The sequence below is a fragment of the Hordeum vulgare genome, chromosome 3H, assembly GCF_904849725.1.
Source record: "Hordeum vulgare subsp. vulgare chromosome 3H, MorexV3_pseudomolecules_assembly, whole genome shotgun sequence".
In the NCBI taxonomy this organism is placed as follows: Eukaryota; Viridiplantae; Streptophyta; class Magnoliopsida; order Poales; family Poaceae; genus Hordeum; species Hordeum vulgare.
Window position 1 is genome coordinate 14,278,764 of NC_058520.1, and position 22,130 is coordinate 14,300,893.

At 42.4% G+C, this 22,130-nt stretch overlaps 1 protein-coding gene and 2 long non-coding RNA genes across 3 annotated transcripts; 1 reads left to right on the top strand and 2 right to left on the bottom strand.

Annotated features, from left to right (window-relative positions):
• The first annotated feature begins 9,884 nt into the window (after window positions 1–9,884).
• Window positions 9,885–10,809, top strand: LOC123442564. The gene is made up of 2 exons (XR_006630482.1): window positions 9,885–10,126; window positions 10,302–10,809. It is a non-coding gene; the product is annotated as an uncharacterized LOC123442564 (long non-coding RNA).
• Window positions 10,810–18,265: 7,456 nt separating this feature from the next.
• On the bottom strand, window positions 18,266–19,100 carry LOC123442565. Its single transcript, XR_006630483.1, has 2 exons — window positions 18,665–19,100; window positions 18,266–18,519 (listed from the first exon to the last, which is right to left on the bottom strand). It is a non-coding gene; the product is annotated as an uncharacterized LOC123442565 (long non-coding RNA).
• Window positions 19,101–20,040: 940 nt separating this feature from the next.
• LOC123442566 (probable calcium-binding protein CML16) lies at window positions 20,041–20,978 on the bottom strand. Its single transcript, XM_045118644.1, has one exon. The coding sequence runs from the start codon at window positions 20,776–20,778 to the stop codon at window positions 20,218–20,220; it is 561 nt and encodes a 186-aa protein (XP_044974579.1). The 5' UTR covers window positions 20,779–20,978; the 3' UTR covers window positions 20,041–20,217.
• Window positions 20,979–22,130: the final 1,152 nt, after the last annotated feature.

Consider the following 22,130-nt stretch of genomic DNA (forward strand, 5'->3'; position numbering starts at 1 on the left):
TGTTTCTGTTGCAGATCTAGATCGTCATGACTTTCCCAAAAGCTCCTAAGGACAAGATCTTCGAGAAGGTCATCAATCCCTACCTCACGGAAGTGTTGCAACACCCTCAATCTATTGAGATGTGTGAGGGGATGTTGCACATCCATGATATTGAGGGGCCTAAGAATACCGGAAGCATGGAGACGAGGCTCGAAGCAATGGAGCAACAAGTCTTCAAGTGCCAAGGGATGGTGGAGTGTGGACTCAACGCCAACCACATGATAATCACGGAGTTCACCAACAAGCACAAGATGGATGCCAATGACATTGGAAAGCACCTCTCCAGGCTCTATGACAGGTTTGATCAACTCGAGGGCCAGATCTATGACCTGCAGAACCAAAACTGTGAGTATGAGTATAGATTTAAATCAATACGGTTGGCTGCAGATTTGAGGATTCCGGTGACTCGTTCATCCTGCCATGATGTAGCACCTATGCCTTGGAAGACGGAGGATCATACTCATGTTGCAACTCCACCACCATCACCACCAAAGGAAGATAACTAAGCATTGGTATGGGCAACTCCCTTGGCTTATGCCAAGCTTGGGGGAGTTGCCCTCGTATCGTATCACCTTTATGTCTTTTGCTTTTACCTTTGTTTTAGTTCTTTCCTTTTCAGTTTTTATTTCTTCACTTAGTGGGATAAGTCTTTAGCGTTTAGTTTGAGTCTTTTGCCTTGTGTCTCCCCCGATGTATTCGAGCTTGCGAGCTATATAATAAAGAGTATCTTAGTCAAGGGCTTTGTTTTGTGCCGTTATCAAAAGTATGAAAACAACGATAGCATGAAAGATCATGAGATGATCTTATGGAAAGTGATAGCTTCACATATAACAAGTATGATGATTGAAACTTGTTGAGAATAGACCAACATAGACCCCAGTATTGTTGCAATTAATAAGAAGTAATAAGGAAAGAGAGGTTCACATATAAATATATCATCTTACACACTTTTTACAATTGTGAGCACTCACCAAACTATTACATGCTTAGAAGTATATGTTGGACAAGGAAGACAACATAATGAATTATGTTTGCTTGATTCCAAACAATGTTATATGTCTAGAGATCCCTTAGCATGTGACGATTGCTTCCACCTCATATTAGCCAAAACTTTCGTACTAAGTATAAATACTACTTGTGCATCCATAAACCTTCAACCCAGTTTTGCCATGAGAGTCCACCATACCTACCTATGGATTGCGTAAGATCCTTCAAGTAAGTTGTCATCGGTGCAAGCAATAAAAAGTTGCTATCTAAAGTATGCATGATTTATTAGTGTGTGGAAAATAAGCTTTGTACGAACCTGTGATGAGGAAGACATAAAAGCGACAGACTGCATAATAAAGTTCTTTATCACACGGGGCAATATAAAGTGACGTTCCTTTACACTAAGAGGTCGTATATCCAAACCTTAAAAGCGCATGACAACCTCTGCTTCCCTCTGCGAAGGGCCTATCTTGTACCTTTACTTTTGTCCTTGTGAAAGTCACGGTGATCAACACCAATTCCCTATTCTGTCTTCATCTTGGTGAACGTCATATGCTGGGGAAAGATCTATATTCATATATCAACTTGGAGATGAGTATTTATGCTTTATTATTGTTGACTTTACCCTTCAGGTAAATGGTTGGGAGGCAAAATTATAAGCCCCTATCTTTCTATGTGTCCAACTGAAACTTTGATACCATGAGTACCACGTGAGTTGTAACAATTGTGGAAAACAAAAGAGATGATTGAGTACGTAGATTTGCTTTACAAGCTCTTATTTGACTCTTTCTGATGTTATGATAAATTGCAATTGCTTCAATGACTATGGACTATTGGTGGCTACTTCTCGGTAAGGTTTTTGATTCATACTTTGCTTTGTGAAGGAATTGTTACTTTCCCATAAGAATCTTTATGATGTATTGTTGTTCTATGTGTGATCATGATGCCCTCATGTTCGTATTATGTTTTATCGACACCTTCATCCCTAAACATGTGGACATGTATATGGATCTTGGTTTTCGCTTGAGGACAAACGACGTCTAAGCTTGGGGGAGTTGATACGTCCATTTTGCATCATGCTTTCATGTTGATATTTATCGCTTTATGGACTGTTATTATACTTTGTGGTACCATACTTATGCCTTTTCTCTCTTATTTTGCAAGGTTTATTTGAAGAGGGAGAATACCGGCAGCTGGAATTCTGGACTGGAAAAGGAGCAAGTCTGAGTCCTCTATTCTGCGCAACTCCAAATGCCCTCAAAATCAACGTGGAATTTTTTGGGAATATATAAAAAATAGTGGGCGAAATAAGTGCCAGAGGGGAGCTGCCAGGGGCCCACAAGCCTGGTAGCCGCGGCCTGCCCCCTGGCCGCGACTACAGGGCTTGTGGGCACCCTGGTGGCCCACCGACCCCCTCTTCTGCTATATGAAGGGTTTCGTACGGGAAAAAATCACGGCGGAGCTTTTTTGAGGAGGCGCCGCCGCCACGTGGCGGAACTTGAGCAGAACCAATCTAGAGCTCCGGCAGGACGATCCTGCCGGGGAAACTTCCCTCCCGAAGGGGGAAATCATCGCCATCGTCATCACCAACACTCCTCTCGTCGGAGGGGAGTCATCTCCATCAACATCTTCATCAGCACCATGTCCTATCCAAACCCTAGTCTATCTCTTGTAACCAATCGCCGTCTCGCGACGCCTATTGGTACACGTAAGGTTGCTAGTAGTGTTGATTACTTTTTGTAGTTGATGCTAGTTGGTTTACTTGGTGGAAGATTATATGTTCAGATCCATTATGAAATTCATTACTTCTCTGGTCATGAATATATCCATGCTTTGTGAGTAGTTACTTTTGTTCCTGAGGACATGGGATAAGTCTTGCTATTAATAGTCATGTGAATTTGGTATTCGTTCGGTATTTTGATATGTTGTATGTTGTCTTTTCCTCTAGTGGTGTTATGTGAACGTCGACTACATAACACTTCACCATATTTGGGCCTAGAGGAAGGCATTGGGGAGTAGTAATTAGATGATGGGTTGCTAGAGTGACACAAGCTTAAACCCCAGTCTATGCATTGCTTCGTAAGGGGCTAATTTGGATCCACTAGTTTAATCCTATGGTTAGACGTTGTCTTAATTCTTCTTTCGTAGTTGCGGATGCTTGCGAGAGGGGTTAATCATAAGTGGGATGCTTGTCCAAGTAAGGGCAGTACCACTACTAGAAAAAGGGCTATAGATGATATAGATACTAATGGCGCACCACACAAGCAGTGCACCACTACTATATAGTAATGGCGCACCATGTGAGGTGTGCCATTGGTGTGGTGGATATAATGGCGCACCACACTCTCGGTGCGCCACTACTATATTTTTTTTTTTTTTTGCAAAACTACTAATGGCGCACCATTGGTGCGCCATTAGTAACTTGCTTACTAATGGCGCATCTGTTAGTAGTGCGCCACTACTATAATTTTTTTTTTGTTTTTTTTTTGCAAACTACTAATGGCGCACCACAGCTAGTGCGCCATTAGTAACCAGTGTTACTAATGGCACATCTCTTGGTGGTGCGCCACTACTTTTTTTTTGCAGAACTACTAATGGCGCACCAGAGGAGGTGCGCCATTAGTAACCAGGGTTACTAATGGCGCATATGTAGGTGGTGCGCCACTACTATATTTTTTTTTGCAACACTACTAATGGCGCACCACCACCCTCGCCGCCGAGCACCCCCGCACCCTCCCCCGCTCCACCGCCGCCGAGACCCCCCGCACCCTCCCCCGCTCCACCGCCGCCGACGACCCCCCGCACCCTCCCTCGCTCCACCGCCGCCGCCGACCCCCCGCACCCTCCCCGGCCCACTCCACCACCCCCCGACGACCCCCCCGCTCCCTTCCCCGCTCCACCGCCGCCGCCGCCGACCCCCCGCACCCTCCCCCGCTCCACCGCCGCCGACGACCTCCCGCACCCTCCCCTGCTCCACCGCCGCCGACGACCCCCCGCACCCTCCCCCGCTCCACCACCGCCGACGACCCCCCGCACCCTCCCCTGTCTCCTCGCTCGGTTCCCCCGAACAGAATCGGCCGAGCGCACCACCCACCCCCTCCTTCCTCCCCGAGCGCCATTGCTATCCAAAAAAAGTAATATTACTAATGGCGCACCTCTTTGGGGTGCGCCATTGCTATCCAAAAAAAAGAGTACTAATGGCGCACCTCTGTGAAATGCGCCATTGCTATATAAAAAATATTTACTAATGGCGCATTGCATGGGGATGCGCTATTGCTATCAAAAAAATCTAATGGCGCACCGCTCCGGGGTGCGCCATTGCTAACCGGCAGTGCCTGCCCCGGATCCCGTCCCCCAACACCCCCCCCCCCCCCGCTCCGCTGTGCCTGCGCGCAGCCCTGGATCCCGTCCCCCAGATCCGCCCCGCCTCTTCGGCCCAAGCTCTCCAGGAGGAGGAGGAGCATCCGTCCTCGGGCAGCGGGATGGAGGGTCATGGAGGAGGAGCGCTGCTGCAGGAATCCCTTCGACAGCCGCCTCTCCGCGCTCGACGCTGCCATGCGCCCCATCCAGCTCCACACCCACGTCGTCCGCACCGCGCACAAGAACATCGACCGCACCCTCCGCTCCATTACTTGTAGCCATCTCTCGATGCTTCGGCGCCTCCCACCTCGGCGCCCCCGCCTCAGCCGCCAGGACCTTCGCCGCGTCCCGTCGACAAGGATACGGTGAGTTCCCAGTACCTTGGGTGATGATTGCTCGGCGATCTTTTCTGCAAAATCTCGCTCGTCTTGTGAGATTTGGCGCGTCTGGGTGTTCTTTATGCCGTTCTTGGCAAGTTTCTTGTGCCCAACTGGTGGGGATTTAGAGTTCTTGGCTATAGGATCTCGGGCACCCCATTTGTGCTGGAGATGGAAAGAACTTTTTACAAGTAATGCTTTGCCATTTTGCAGGATGAAGGACGGGACGATGAGGATTGGCAGGAGGTGGAAGATGATGAGGTGAAAATTTGTGTTCCCTTGCTGCTAGTTCACTTGAGTTGTATGTCCAATTGTTCTGAACCTAGAGGATTGAAGGATGCGGTGAGTCCTCATCGTCCCCTAGCATCTTCCTCATGTGCAAATGCAGACCTCTTTCAGCAGCAGCTTCTCCATATTTTGACACCTCTTATGCTCCACCTATCCTGCACATTTTCCTGGCTCTTTCATGAAGACCTAGAAATGGAGAAATCTGCTAAAAAACAATTCTCCTTGCCTATAAACAATATGATGTTTTTTTATCTATTTCAGGTCGTCTTTTGAATTACATCAGATTGATCTTTGCTATTTATGGGCAATGTGCCAGAAGCTAATCTCTAACAGAAATATGTATGGGCCATATGATGTTTATTTTTCTACGTATTTAATATTTGTAATGTCAATATATCATATAAAATCATTTTCCCTATGCAGAAGTAGGCCGGTTTATGCAAGTTTTCTTCGAATTTTCTGTATCCAAGCATGTTCTAACATGTAGAAATACCTGGCTTACAACTACAACCGCAGAGAAATAGCATAACAAATTCTGTCTTTTTTCATTGATCATGGTTCATATTCTTGCATCATAGCTAGATATTTTGGACAACCACCTACTACACTCACTTTCCCCACTTTCATTCTCTCCACCTCCTCCTCCAAGCTTGTCTCGGGTGCACGTGCCTCCTCCTCCTCACCTCATTTGCATCATAGTGTCCCAATAGTGTCCCCCCGCATCCTCCCCCGCTCCACCGCCGCCGAGCACCCACCGCACCCTCCCCCGCTCCACCGTCGTCGACGACCCCCCGCACCCTCCCCGGCTCGTTCCATCGCCGTCGAAGACCCCCCGCACCCTCCCCCGCTCCACCGCCGCCGACGACCCCCCGCACCCTCCCCGGCCAGCTCCACCGCCGTCGACGACCCCCCGCACCCTCCCCAGCTCCACCACCGACGACGACCCCCCGCACCCTCCCCCCTCCACCGTCGCCGACGATCCCCCGCACCCTCCCCCGCTCCACCGCCGCCGCCGACCCCAATACAAGAAATAAGCTCATTTATGACAAAAAATAACGATGACGATTTTATTGGTCATTGATCTAGGACTAAAATTTACAAAAAGGTCATGAGGTGTCTAAGAGGGTCCAAACCCTAGAAAACTTTGACCATCTCTATCAAGAAGGTCATAATCCCTTTCAAAACATTGTTTGCCATTACAATATGCACCCTCTGTGTAGAATAAAAGATCTTTTTTTAATTTTTCATGTGAAAAATTAAGAGAAAAACAAAAGAAAATAAAATTACATGTGATCTATTCTCATTGGTGGTATTAGTTGTCATTCGGATCGGTGACGTGGCGTCCATCCATCCATCCATCCATCTCTCCATCCCACATCCATCTCCATCCAGCCATCTATCCACAAAAAAGAAGAAAAAACGAAAATGGAAAAGGAAAACCCCACCTGCAGCCAACCCAAACCCTATCTCCTCCCATTCCACTCTCCCTCACACCCACATCTCCTCTCTGGTCTCCTGCGCCCTAGGGTTAGCCGCCGCCGCCGCAGACCTTATTCCGGCGAGATCCGGCGGCCATGGCCTGTGCGCAGCCAGCTGCGGAGCTCACCTCGTGCCGCATCGTCGATCGAGAAAATTGGATTTTGGCCACTTTATTCGTTGGGCTTCGCACAATTGCCATTCTAGAGATTTGATTCGCACAATTGCCACTTAAGTTGTTGCATCCTTGATTAGCATGCGATTAGCCCCATTTAAATTATTTTTTACATTAATTGGCTAGTGCAAAGACCAACTTGCCCCTTAGTTATGTACATGTACGTACCTGGCAACGAATCAACGCTACAACTGCATCTGGCAACGAATCAATGCTACAACTGCATCTGGCAACGAATCAGCGCTACAACGGCAAGGCTTGCGCTGGTTGCCAATAATATAGCTAACTGCCATACTACGAGTCCTTCGACGTCGCGCTCGAGCGACTCTTCTCGCCGTCTTGCGCCGCCGATCGCCTGGACGCCGCGTGCTGCCAGCTGGACGTCTTGCGCCGCTGATCGCCTGGACGCCGCGTGATGAACCTCCTCATCCTCCTGGGGCGCTCCTTCCTGCCCCTCATCCCAGTCGAGTGGTCAGGCGACCAGGACGAGCGACGCGAGCACACTGGCGGGCGGTGACGGCGGTGGAGCGGAGGTAGCGACGGCGGTGGTCGGGTGGAGCGAGCGGCAAACGACGGTGGTCGGGCGGGGCGAGCGACCACGGCGGTCGAGCGGAGGTAGCGACGGCGGTGGTCGGGCGGGGCGAGCGGCAACTATGGTGGTCGGGCGGGGCGAGCGACCACGGCGGTCCGTCGGGCGGGCAGCGACATGGTCGGCCTGCACTCTGCAGCTTGTTCGTCCCTGCTCATACAAATAAGCCATACAGATAAGATGTGAGTATATACAGTCAGGGGCAGTTTGGTCTTTTCTTGTGCTTACAAATATAAAAGGAAATCACTAAAAGGAGAGAAGTGGTATGGTAATCAACAAGCCAACGAACAGAGTGGCAATTTTGCAAAGTCAACGTTGAAAGTGGCAATTTTGAAAAACCACGTATTGAAAGTGGCAAAAATCCAATTTTCTCTCGTCGATCCGTCCATCTATATCCGTCCCTCCCCGCCTCCAACGCTCGCACTCTATCCATCCCCCGCGGCTAGGTTTTGGGGCGAGGCATCGTCTTCACCGCCGGCATGCCTCCGGTGGTCCTCTACGTAACCTAGCTAGCCCTGACCCCGCGCCAAACCCCCGCACCGGAGCCGCAGGATGCCGAGGCGGAGTCCATGATCCTCGTCTCCGGCCCGCACGTCGTCGTCTCCGGGCTGAGGTGGGCCGACTGTCGCGTAGGTGCTGCTCCCCTCCCCTTTCCTTCACTGCGGCCATACCTTCGTCCTCGTCCTCCATTGACGAGCCTGGCCATTTTCGAGCAGGAGCCTGAGTAGATGCGCCTTCATCCTGGGGTTCGTCCCCTCCAAATCCAATCCTCCTCCAACTGTAATTAGCAATGACATTAGCACGGCAAGTCACGCGCAGAAGTGCGAATTGGAAATTCATGTACATTTTGAATCTTACGTCTCACATTGAGCTGTACTTATATCTTGTGGTCGGCCTCTCATTTCTACATCCCTGTGATGTGCAGATACTCGGTATCACTAGTCTCCGCTGGCAAAATACCCTCAGACCAATATTCTCTGGAATTTCTAGGTGAATTTCTCTAATTCTCCATTTGTACTTGTTCAGTGCATATTACGTTTCAGTTTAAAGGAGTTGTACACACAAATACTTTTGTTTCTTATTTAAGGTCTAAAGGTGAAGGAGACCTCAAAGATAGATCAGTGTCGTCGACCAAAAACACCTATTGAGGTATACGAGTTTGAAGGGTACGTGCTTTCTTTCAGTTGGGATTCACAACTTTCCTATGAAAAAAATAACAGTCCCTCTGCTTCTGTTTTTCTTTGCGGCTAAAACTTTGAGCTGTCCATTTTGTCGAAAGGTGAATGTCCTATTAGTTTAGTGCATCTGCATTTTGTACTTGTCATTTTCCTTGTTTGGAAAATCTTGGTGTTTATGGTTGCCATGTGAAATTTTCAGGTGAGAGAGATGGTGTCCGTCCTGGACCTTGATGTTCTATTTTACCCTTGTCCTTAGAAGGGGCCAACATTTCGTCAGAGATGGGAGGGAAGACACGGTTCCCTTACATTCAGTCCTAACAGTTATATTTGGTAATCTTTTCTCCAATAGTATTTCGCCACTTGGCAAAATAATATTGAATTTATTTTTGTTGTCGCATTGTAGCACTCGCATAACATCTAAATTATGTAAGTTAGATATTAGCCAATGCATGCGCCTGTGCTAAATATATAAGGCTTGGGAATTCTGTGTTTAATTGTATTGCTGTTTAAAATACACCGAGTCTTGACACAGATCGTCATCGTGCAATTCAATGCCATATAATTCCATAATACTATTCATGTTTCTCCTTTTTACTACTCTTAATCAGGGACTGTTTTCCCACGTCCAAATATGAACCTATCTACCGTCCCAACATTTATATATCATTTGAATACATAAACAAATTGTAGTTGGAGAAATCCAGTGGGAATATGTTTGGTAAGTTCATTATTGATATTAAAGTCACTCGCGTGGCAGAAAATGATTAATAGCAATAGCGGACGCATTATACCAAAGCCGCTATATACAAACGCAACGCAAAAGACATAGCGTTAGAGGTGCGCTATCGCAATAGTGGACGCAATAGCTGGTGTAGCGAACGCTATTTAAAACCTTGCCTCTAGACATATGGTTATTGTGAGACTTAAAGACATAATATTCTCATGTTAGTAGGATAGACATAATATTCTCACTACGGCTATCGTTGATGCCTCCTGTTCAGATACAATTAAGTTTTCATGTCTCTCACTTGAGCTGTGTGTGATATGGCCTTTGAGCAGTGCTGGTTTGGCATGTCGACCATATTGGATAACATATCGCTTCATGGATTGGTGCTTGTTCTGTTTGCTGACACTTGGATGTTCATAACTTGGTTTCTCGAGCTACGAATTTATCACTTGTATCACATTTCTATCACATGTTAAACTGATGGTTTTGCTACAACCCTCCATTCAAATTAATAAAACCGTTGGCATTGAACTTTGCTTGTAGAGTATAGAGTAGATACCGAACGATGCGCTTAGAAAGTACGATACATATCTTCTTTTATTTATTTTTCTCTCCTGATTTTACCATGTTCCATACCATTGGACTGCCTTTTCCAGTATCTCTACAGCTAATCATTCCTGTAGTTTCATTGTCTTGCAGTTTTAGTTTGTTTTCATCTCTTTACTCAACATTGTTTCTTTTGGCGTAATGCAGTGGGATTGTTAACCCTTTCATTTGCTTAGCTCCCGAGTAGAATTTACAGGTTTGACTGAATTGTGGAGAGGAATGGCGATTCGTTGCTGGTGCAGAGTCAGGAGTGCTTGGAGAAGGTTGCCAAGACGGTCTCCTTCCTCGCGCAGCCTGAAGGCTCATTCCTGCTGTTGCTCACAGGTAATTCAGTTCTGATGCATCTGTTCTAATACTTTTATGGAGTTATACATAGGGGCTGCTGATTGTGTGCGTTTACTAGTTAGATTTTGTTTGCAATCAAGGGTGAACACTATGATCGTAGTATCATCTCCATGACTGGAAAGTTTGTTCCTATACCATTGATTCTTTCCTTCAGGCTTAAACATTTGGTATCACATCTCATTAGAGCGAGCGTGTGACCTATGTAGCTGGGATTACTTTGGATTCAACGCAACATCGGCAGCTTATATTTATAATTTGGAACCAAACATCATGTGCTTATTCTTGTATGTGAATGTTCTCTTGAAAATCTTAGTTGTATTCTTTGGAGCTTATGTGTATATATCTCTGTGTGTGTGTGTAGTCGTCACTAGTTGACAATTTAAGTATCTTGATACCTCCTAAATTTTGTAACAAACATTGCTGGTGTTGTTATGTTAGAAGTCAATATGTATCAAAATTTGTAATTCTGAATCATCTGTTTTCTTTCTCTAACGCTTTTGATTCATGCTTCTTTTGCGAGGGGAAGTTCAAAAGGACCGCGCGCTGGAGCTCCTAAACGTGCGCCCCTTCTACTTCGTTTACTTATGTGGCGTGAAGACATAAAGCAAACCTTTGGAGCCATAGTTGTCTTTTTTGTCATCTAAAATAATAATGGTAACATATTAATGCAAACAAAATAATATTGTAGCTCAAAAAATTGTATGTAAATAATGAATGGATGCTATGGAACTATATTTGTTATGGAGCTATGTATGTATGGATGCTATGGAACTATATGTATATATGGATGCTATGAAATTTTGGATGTATGGATGCTATGGAGTTTTGATATATGGATCATGAAATTTGTTATGCAACTTTGCATATATGTTATGTGTTGTGGATCAGTAAAACTATTGGGCACATATTATGTATTATATATTTGATATATATGTTATGTGTTGTTGAATTTGTGGTTTTGAAAAAAAACATATATATGCTAGAATACCAGATACTAATGGAGCACCATGGGCTATACTAATGGCACACCTGGGAGGCATACTAATGGCGCACCTCGGAGGCATACTAATGGCGCACTAGGGAGGCATACTAATGGCGCACCTGAGAGGAATACTAATGACGCACCTGGGAGGCATACTAATGGCGCACCTGGGAGGCATACTAATGGCGCACCGTGAGCAATACTAATGGCGCACTACCTGGTGCGCCATTAGTATACCAGATACTAATGGCGCACTTGTGGTGCGCCATTAGTAAAAAAATCTAATGGCGTGATGCTAGTGACGCACCTATAGTGCGCCATTAGTAGCAAAAATAGGTGCGCCATTAGCAAGCCTTTTCCTAGTAGTTACCCAAGCGCCGGTCCACCCACATATCAAACTATCAAAGTAACGAACGCGAATCATATGAACATGATGAAACTAGCATGACAGAAATTCCCGTGTGTCCTCGGAAGCCTTTTTCCTCTTATAAGACTTTGTTCACGCTTGTTCCTTGCTACAAAAGGGATTGTGCCACTTTGCTGCACCGTTGCTACTCTTGTTACTTGTTACTTTTCACCTGCTACGTTTCACCTCACTACACCATCACTTGTTACCGCTACTTTCAGTGCTTGCAGTTATTACCTTGCTGAAAACCGTTTATCAGAGCCTTCTGATCCTCGTTGGGTTCGACACTCTTACTTATCGAAAGGACTACGATTGATCCCCTATACTTGTGGGTCATCACATATATCAAGTGATTCACTTGAATACCCCAATGTATTCTCAAACCTAATTATTCAATCCACATAACGATATCTTAAAGTGAAAGATTCAATTCATCACAATAATAGCAAGGGACAAATACCATATGATTCAACTATAATAACAAAGCCTGTGATACATCAAGATCGTGACATCTCAAGAACACTAGAGAGAGATTAAACACATAGCTACTGGTATAAAATCTCAGCCCCGAGGGTGAACTACTCCCTCCTCGTCATGGCCTCCGTCGGGGTTATGAAGATGGCTATCGAAGATGATTTTCCCTCTCTGGTCGGGTACTAGAACGTCTCCTGATTGGTTTTTCGCCGATACAGAGAGTCACGGTAGTGAGCGGAAGTCCTCTCTTTATTTCTGGAGTTTTTAGTATATATAGGATATTTTAGTGTTGGAATCACGTCAAAAGCAGCAACGTGGGCCCCACAAGCCATCACGCCATGGCCTAGGGAGGGGGGTCACGGCGTGGCTCCCCTCGGGTGGTTCTTCACTCAAATATTGCTTATTTCCTCGAGAGAAAATATACAAAAGTTTCGGGCGATTCTGAGAACTTTCATTTTCTTCACAAAAAAAACAACACCACGGTAATTCTGCTGAAAACAACATCAGTCCGGGTTAGTTCTAAGTAAATCATATAAAGTGCATCAAAACCATATAAAAGTGTTATAAACATAGACAATCATGGCATGAATACTTCATAAATTATTGATATGTTTGAGACGTATCCGTACCCCATAGGTTTTCCCCAAAGCTTTGGTTCTATAGTTTATTTTCTATTTATCTTGCTGGTTTTTTGTACGTATTTTCTCTATTTTTTCATTACGACATGTTTTTGATTTTTTTGTTACTTTTTTGTTTTCCTCCATTGTATACAAAAATTTCTTTTAAACAAACTATTTCTTTAAACGTTCATGCGTAATTTATGAAGGTTTTAATGCGAATTTCTTGAATTTTCATATATAGAAAGAGATAGACTATAAATTATGTCTCTTATGTAGACAAGACTAGAAAACACCTAAATCTAGAAGTAATCTGAAAAAGAAATCCAATTATGGGAAAATGAGTAATGTCATATTTTTCTTCAAAAAACATAAATTGTGTTTTAAATATAGTGTGACGGAACAACGATTTCTTAGATATGTACATATCGTTGGAAAAGCAAAAATGTGAACATGCCATGTTTTACTACAGTTTCCTCAAGTGCATTTGAAATGAATTTAGGTTTTCTTGATTTGTTGTGCGATGATTTTTAAAATCCTGCTCGCGGTATCTTTTTCATGTAGGTCTAGGTATCGGAGGTGTTATACCAGTAGCTTTAGATGGTACTATTCATATTGACATAAGCCAGCTCTGACCGAAATCTTTGGGGACATCTTTGGGGAAAATGCGCCTAGTGCAGCAGCTAGTAGAGTGGCTTCAGAAGTTTTTGTACAAGCTTGTAATGAAGAGTGCTATCTTGCTTGCGAAAGTAATGAAGTTATCCAAGCAGGTTGCATATGGAGTCGTGAACTAGTCGCAGCTTGTGAAGTATGGAATGCAATCAAATTTTGAGTTTGAGATCGTAGACATGATCGATTAACAAGATAAAACTGGAGATAAAGAAGGTATAAATAAAAAAGAAATGAAATAAGAAGAGAACAAATCAGTTATGAAATGGAATAATACTTGTTTATTCTTCTATCTTTAAACATACATTCCTAACAAATAAAACTTCCAATTTCTTTCTATTGAGATGAAAAAGGAGAAAAAGTGGATCCCTAGTCACAAGCTACGAAATTTAGAACAAATTGGGGTTGTCAACTAGAATCTATTTAGTTGCAGTAGTGAATTACTCTTGTATATTAATTACACAAATGTTCACATTTTTTTAATAAATGTTGTTGTAGTTTTGAAAATTTTATATGTTTGAAAAATGTGTTCATCTAGTTTTAAATAGGTTTAGTAATTTAAAAAATATTCATGTAATTTCAAATGTTTAAAATACAAAATATGATCATGTATATTAAATGGTATTGTCATACTTTTCAGGAAAAAATCACGTAATAACTAAAAGTAGTCGTCGATTAAAAGAACTCTTCATATAATGAAATCACAGTTCACGTATTTTTTTTAAACGTACATGAAACATTTCAAAGGGTTCATGCATTTTGGAAAGAAAGTTCATGAAATTTCAAAAATTATTCAAGTACTTTTAAAAAATATAACTAGGAAAAGAAGAAAAACCAAAAGCAAATAGTGAAAAAAGAAAAACAATTAATTAATTAGTCCAATAAATAAAAAATGAAATGGAAATGGAAAAGAAACATAAATTGAAATGGTGGGAAATCTAAAAATATATAAACGGGGCAAAAATAGGTTGTCGCAAAAATTAAGACGAAAAGACATAAAAAGATAATTGTTTGTATTCTCTCGCGCAAATGGGCCCAAGTGGGTCGCCACGTGCTTCACCCATATCACATTTGCTATGGACACACATGAGCATATTCTTTGTAAAACAGGGTGATAAAGTATATACACCAATAATTTTCTAAATGCATGAATATTTATTTAATCTCATGAATATTGCAAAAATGTAGAAACAAAAATAAGATTAACATTTTTTACAAAAATAAGTCACCTCTCTTGCTAACATAGGTAAGCCGTGCCCTTTGTTTTCGTTTCAGTCTCAATATTTCTTGGTGTTAGTGAGACACTTAATCTAATGATTTGGTGTCTGTAGGTAGGAGAAGAGTTGCCTTTGATAGTTCTTGCGATACAAAACAGCTTTTGCTTCTAGTCATGAACACATGTTAGGAGAACACTTAGTACAAGATGGTCATGACATTGTGATGTTTCAATGAGGCATGACCACAAGCAGTGTCGGAGGACGAAAATAAATTAAGGTAGGGCGGACTTTGATGGAAAACCACCGTCCATACACATTAACACATAAACATGACAATACCACGAAAATGACTGTGTTAATTGTCAAACTATTCTCTGAAAATACTATGAAATTTTAAAAATAATATTCATGTGCTAGCCCTTTTCCCTTCTTGTTTAATTTCACCAGCAAGTCAGCACAGACGCAACGCCATCCACCAAGGCTTGCTCACCATCGACCGCCCCCATTTTCTTGGCTCCGGCCACCACCATTGCCTGCTGGTAGCCGCTGGTGTTAGGTTGTGTCTAGGGTATTGTAACGATGTAACCTGTGGGTGTCGACGGTCCGTCGAACCCCGCACACTACTCTTGCTCGTCGCCGGCACCGCGTGCTGCTCCTGCTGGGTGCTAGCCGCCGCTAGCGACAATCGTGAGTTGTGACTGGACCAAGTTGTTGACAAAGGAACAAACCCCTCCGGTTGGCGGGCTTCATGCATTGCATCGATCTTCTTGTGCTACTCATGTCCCAACAACAATACAGTGCTCCTCACCTAGCAATACGACCCAAGTAAGAAGTCTTTGCATCATATGGATCGATCTTCAAAAAGAAAAAGTACTGGTCGATCTATGCATAACTCTGTTGTGTACATACATATACCTAAGAACTTTTGACAGGGAATCAAGGTAGGATGGGCGCCCACCCTTGCCCTACCAGGATCTCCACCCGTGACCACATGTACTTTTACCGAGTGACCCCAAAAAATGGTATTTCTCATGCACTAAGTAAGAAATTGTTAGGAACGATACTTCGTTGGCATTTCTCCTCACATTATAAGAAACAAAAAAGAAAAAACTTTAGGGCATAGGCAATTTAGATAAATATAGTTTACACTAAACTTCTATAATTATGTACAACTTATATCATGTTATATTTTTAATGAGTACAATTTTCTTATTAGTATAGTTAACAACGAAATATCATTGCTTGATTTTACTTATATTGGTCTTTGTTTTACATTTCCTATCTCACTGTAAACTGCATTTGTGTCCTGCTAAATATTTACTCTATTTTCTAAAGCAAGCCTGCTTTTTTATTACAAATGCATAAAATATCTAGTGTGGATGTCGCGTGTGTGTGTGCGAGTGCAATCTAGCAAATATCAAATAATAGTTTCTGGTATATGATTATGTAATCATTGTCAAAGAAACTTCTAGATTATAAGTTAAACCCTTAGCATTAACTATTATCGGTATTTTGTCGTAAAATATGTGTTGCAGGTTACTATCAGTAATAAGTTGACAACGGTCCATGCTCTCTACTTTGTATTGGAATAACATCGCATGTAAAATTTACTATCTAGCAAAAACAATGTTGTGGATTGGACTAGTTAGGTCATTATCAATCAACATGAACATTTTCTTATGTCCTAACCATTTTTTTGAATTTTTCAACAATTTTAGAATTTCAAATTCTGTACAAAAATTTCACAATTTTTAACACATATTCGAAGGTTGTTTACTAATTCCCATCAAGTCATGACATTTTCTAAAAGAAATTGCAAATAACTTAACTATTTTAAAGAAATTATCAAAAAAAATTAAACACAAACATTATTCAAATTGGTGAACAAAAAATTCAAAAATAGTTACATTTTTAGAAGTCCAGAACATTTTTAAAATTGTAAACAATATGGAAACAAGAACATTTCTTGGTATTCGAAATAACATTTCACAATTTTGAACAAGTTTTTCAAATAAAAATAAAATGAGAAAGTAGAAACATGAATCAAAGAATAAAGATAAAAAAATTGCTTAGGCCTTGGCCCAATTAGGTGATGCCATCACTCCGGTTAAGCGCCTGTTGGGCTGACCCAGACATTCACAGATTTGATAAAAGTTTTTCAATTTTGAAGAAAAATGTTCACACATGTGAATAATTTTGCAGATTTTCAAAAAAGTTGACCAAAAAATTTGCAAAGGAAGTTTGAGAAATTGGAAAAGATCCAAAAAGTTTAAAATAACTTTACAAATTTGATATTCTTATTTTAGAAAGTTCAGTGATTTGAAAAAAGGGAAAAACTGAAAAGAAAAAGGGAAAAAATAAAACAAAAACCCAGTATGAAATAGGAAAAAATATAGTGTCAAAAAAATACATAAAACCTGGCCTGAAAGTTCATGAATTTACATTTGTGACGTAAGAAGCGAAAAGGGAAATGAGTGAGCACATCAAGTAACCTGTTTCGGTTGGTTACTAGAACTTGAAGTAAAACTTAAGGGTTGGAGCAAGGAGAAAAGGCACACACCAGGCCATTTACGTATGTGCACAAAGACAGATATCGGCATGCTCGACGTGGCTGGCGTATTTTGAAAAAAAGATCATCCTACCCTTTATTATGATGGGGTATGGAGATATATCTTTCGTTGATGTGTTTAGGGAGTTGTACCCAAGAACAAGTGAACAATATGTTGGAGCTCATTTTCATTGGTCAACAGTAAAATGGTTTATCTTGGTTTTCTCAACTCGTTCATACATGTCTCCCTCCCTTCCTCCCCTCCCTCTCTCTCTCCCTCCCTCCCCTCCCTCCATCTCTCTCTCTCTCTCTTGCGTGCGGAACAGATTGCTTTTTTACTTTTTCAGTTTAGGGTCCTTCCTGCAGTTTCTAGGAACTTGTCTTTATTTTCTAGTTTCTTCCCGTCCTGTTTGTAAAATATATTGTGTGCTATCAATTTGGATAAAGCCTCACGATCCTTCGAGATCCCACCTTTATCCAGAAAGGCTCACATGGTTTGAGAGATTTGCAAACATGTATTAAATAAAATATTCATACTAATAGTGAAGTGTTCTAGTTAAATCGTACCATTATTTTGTGGCATATTGTAAGACTTCTTTTTAGAAGATCTTCTGGGTGTAGTGGTAGATAACACAAAGGTTGTTGTCATTGGTCTAGGTTCGAGTCTCTCATCCCCTATAAGAATAAGGCAGACGGAGTCTTCGCTTTGTTCTCATTCTTGTGAAGACTATTTCATATTAACTTGAAAAATTACATGTATTGCAAAATAAATGCCCGTGGCTATATAATATCATTTACATTTTTCATAAGAGACGCTTATGTATTTCAAATATTCAAGAATTTGAAAGTAAATATTCATTCCCCCCCTCTTTTTGCATGTCACAAATTCATCTATGTATAGATCTAAAAGATACTCAGTGGGCCGAGCTAGTGATAAATTTAGTCTCAGCTAATTCATATAGGCCAAAAAATATTTAGCATGTTGTACTAGTTTGTTCATACAGTGCAATAAAATCTAGTATTTACTGTCATAATTTAAAAAATTATGAAATTCTGCTTAGATCTCAAGTTGGATCGACGATGCTTCACGTCAACTGAGTGTTACGAATTTCTCAGGTGACAAAGGTATAGCAAAACTGTTTTTGACATCAAAGGAACTCGAACAACGTCTTCATCGCTGCAATCATGGATTTGCAAAATCGAACAAAAAGTAACATGTATATTTTATTGAAATTCATCATATCTTACAAGCTCAAACTTTTGACAAATCACAATGCATAGTGTGCCCATCATTTCCTTGGCTTTGTCAATGCGCAACAACAGTTACCAAGATCGCAGTAGCTACCATCGAAATCGTAACCTGACCATTCACAATTAAGTCTGCAAATATTAACATTGTTTACCGTTGGGTTCTCGCATATTTTAAAATCTCCACACAAAGTTCTCCATGCATTTGTATCTGCGCATGACGAAATATAGCAACATGTTCAGATCATGCCTTGGATATATAATATAAATTGCATGATTTACTCAATACTGTTTAAAATAATAAAAGGTGTATGTATATTTTACTAAATTCTATGCACATATACAAAATAGCGTACCTTTGTTTCTCCCGGTTGCATGACATGATAATAAAGTTGCAGACATTAGAAAAACTACCAAGCATAGAGCACTTGTTTTGCTCTTGATTAATGCCATTAGAAGTGGGTTGCTATTTTTTCCTTTCTACTATGACTTTCCTTATGGTTGATATTTCTCACATTCCGTCCTTATGGTGGTATTATATAGAGGCATGATCAAATCTAGGAGATTCTCTGATCGGAAAGAAAATATTGAAGGATCCATTATAACTTTCCACATTAATGTTCTCTTCTTTTCCTTCTATATACTCAGCTAATGACAATTAATATTGTTAGAAGAGTACAAAGATATATGATTGGTTATTAAATGCCTCCTACATAATCATACATTAGTACTTATTTCAAATATTCACCATTAATATTGCTCATTAAATTGTGTATCATGATTGTAAATAAATGTATAGTACTCCCTCCGTTCCAAAATATAAGACCTTTTAGAGATTTCACTAGAAGACTACATACGGAGCAAAATGAGTGAATGTACACTCTAAAATATGTCTATATACATCCGTATGTAGTTTATAGTGCAATCTTTAAAAGGTCTTATATTTAAAAACGGAGGGAGTACAATATATATTTTGGGGACAACTGGTTATTAAATACCTTCTTGATAGCATCGATATCACAATTTAAATCATATATCCTTGAGTTCAATTTATTGGTTTCAAGTATTGAGTGCTTACAAATTTATTTACTAATATTAATGAATAGCATCACCATGTTTTAAAGCATATGTTGAGAAATATCCTACATCTTCAGAATGCAATAAGTATGGGTCCAAATATAAATATTGATAATCCTTTTTTTTTTCTCTCTCTATGTATGTGTGTATAAATATTAGGTAGTAGGTATAGCTATAGATATCACTACCTCTTTAAAAAATTATAAGAACGTTTATAGATCACTAAGGCCTTGTTCGGTTGCAACGGGTTTGAAGGGAATTAGAGTGGATTGGGAAGGATAAAATCCTCTGTAAGTCAAATTCTACCTCAGTCCCCTTGTGATGAAGATTAACCGAACAAGCCCTAAAGAAGTACCTTCTAGTATTTGGTGGCTGTAAAATTATTTACGACTACTATTAACGAAACTCATTCTAAAGCATACGTTCAAATCATTCAACATCTTCAAAATCACAATACATGTATTGTCGAGTGCAAATATAAATAATGTTTAGAAACATTCAAACACCTTCGAAATAAAAATAAAATACATGTATTCTCGAGTGGAAACATAAATAATGTGGACGATGCATTGGGTACACCCTTCAACACCAACGTCGCACCGAACTGATAAATCCATTCTCATGTGAAAATGTTGTACGGAGTAATATCCAGATAGATACCCATACCGGGAGAAAATATTGATCCTTATTCCCGATTTTTACCATCTTCAGACCAAGAACAGCATGCCCGACACAAGACAGGTACTAGTAGTACTTACGATTAACAATTTAACATACACCTCGCATTCGCTCGCCCCCCTCACATTACTGCAAATTTACAAGCAAGAAGGCATCACTCCGTCTTGGCTTTGCCGTCGTCGTCAGGGACGCCGCCGTCTAGGGGCCGTGCGGCGCCGTCGCCGGCCATCATCTTCTTGAACTCCTCGAAGCCGACGCAGCCGTCGCCGTCGACGTCGACGGAGGCGATCATCTTCTCGCAGTCCTGGGTGGTGCATCCCTCGCCGATCCGGGACAGGACCTTGCTGAGCTCGGCGACGGAGATGCGGCCGTCGCCGTTGATGTCGTAGACGTCGAAGGCGTCGCGCAGCTCGGCGTCCAGCTCGCGCTCCCCGCGGCCGCGGCCGTGGAAGGCGGCGAACTCGCCGAGGTCCACGTAGCCGTCGCGGTCGGTGTCGAGCTCGTCCATCATGGACGCCACCTCCCGCCCCCCCGCGGACTCGGTGGCCGGCGGCGCGATGGCGCGCGACACGGCCGCCAGCTCCGAGGGCGAGATCCTGCCGTCCCCGTCCGTGTCGAAGCGGGAGAACACCTTCTTGATCTCGATCTCGTCCGCCCCCGCCGCAGCCGGCGACGGCTTCTTCGCCTGCTGCTGCCTCTGCCCGCCGCTCGACATGGCCCAAGGCTGCTTCGGTGATCGCGGAGTCAACCTAGCTAAAAGCTTGAAGAAGAAGAACTCGAGTGGGCTGTGGTGATGGAGCTCGGGGATTGAGCGTGGTAGGAGGGATGGGTGGAGGTTGCAGTGGGATCTGGGGTATTAATACCGGCGAGCAGGGCAGGGCAGGGCAGAGCAGAGCACGCGCTGCCGACACGACACGCACCGACCAGCTTCCTCTTTCCAAGATAAAGAAGTGGAGGAGGGGTGGTGACTCCGGCGATGCCGAGCGCGTCGTCTCGGTGGCGTGGGGCGGCGCGTCGCTTCGCGGCGAGGGGCAGGCGTACGGCTGGATCGGCCCGACGCGGATCCCGGGGACTTTTCCGCGTCCACGGCGGCAGGTTCCTCGGTGGTCGGGACAAGTCAGCACAGCAGCGTGGATCACCGGCCACGTCGCGGTTGGACTGGTTCGTGGAAGTTGTCGTCGTGAGCGGCTACGGTGGGGTACGTGGCCGAGGGACAGACACATGACGCGGAGGGAGCGACATATCCCCATGATGACCCCATGTGATGTGAGGTCGTTGCGGTTGCTCGTGGCGTCCGATCCTGGCTCGCATCCTCGTGTACTCCTTCCGTTTCTAATTATAAATCCTTTGAAAAAAATTCATTAAAAATATGTACAAACGTATATAAATATATTTTAAAGTGTAAATTTATTCATTTTGCTTTGTATGTAGATCATCAATGAAATCTTTTAAAGATTTATATTTAGAAACAGAAGGAATACGTAGTAATTTTTTCAAAACAAAGGTTCGTGCAGGATCTCATGTGGCCGCCACGCCCTTTATTACTGCGCTGGTAGTTTTATGAAAATACTATCTAGCGAACATTCGTTGGGGATCCAACCCCGGTGGATGACCCCTCCACCGTTACCATGCTGGATTGGGTTCGAACCGACAACTCCTTCGTAGTGGGTCGCGGGATTAGCACTACACTAAGTAGAGGATTGCGAACCGACGAAATTCAACTTCTTTTTTTTTAAAAAAATCCAGCTTTTTACATGTTTGGAAGAACAAAATCAATTTTCCAGATGGCATTTTCTACGACTTTCCGTGTGCATTTTATAGGCGCAATTTTTTTCCTTTTTACTATTGTAGGTACCATGGCAGTGTTTTTTGTCAATAAGATGTTAGCATTTTAATAAGTAATAACATGGCATTTTTTATCATTAAGAGGATGTCATTTTACTATTCAGAGCATGCCATTTTATTATTAATAACATCGAATATTTATATTGCAAAGATGTATGTTTTATTATTATTAATTTGATGAAAGTTCTACTGTTGGGAACATGACATTTTCATTCTTTGTTC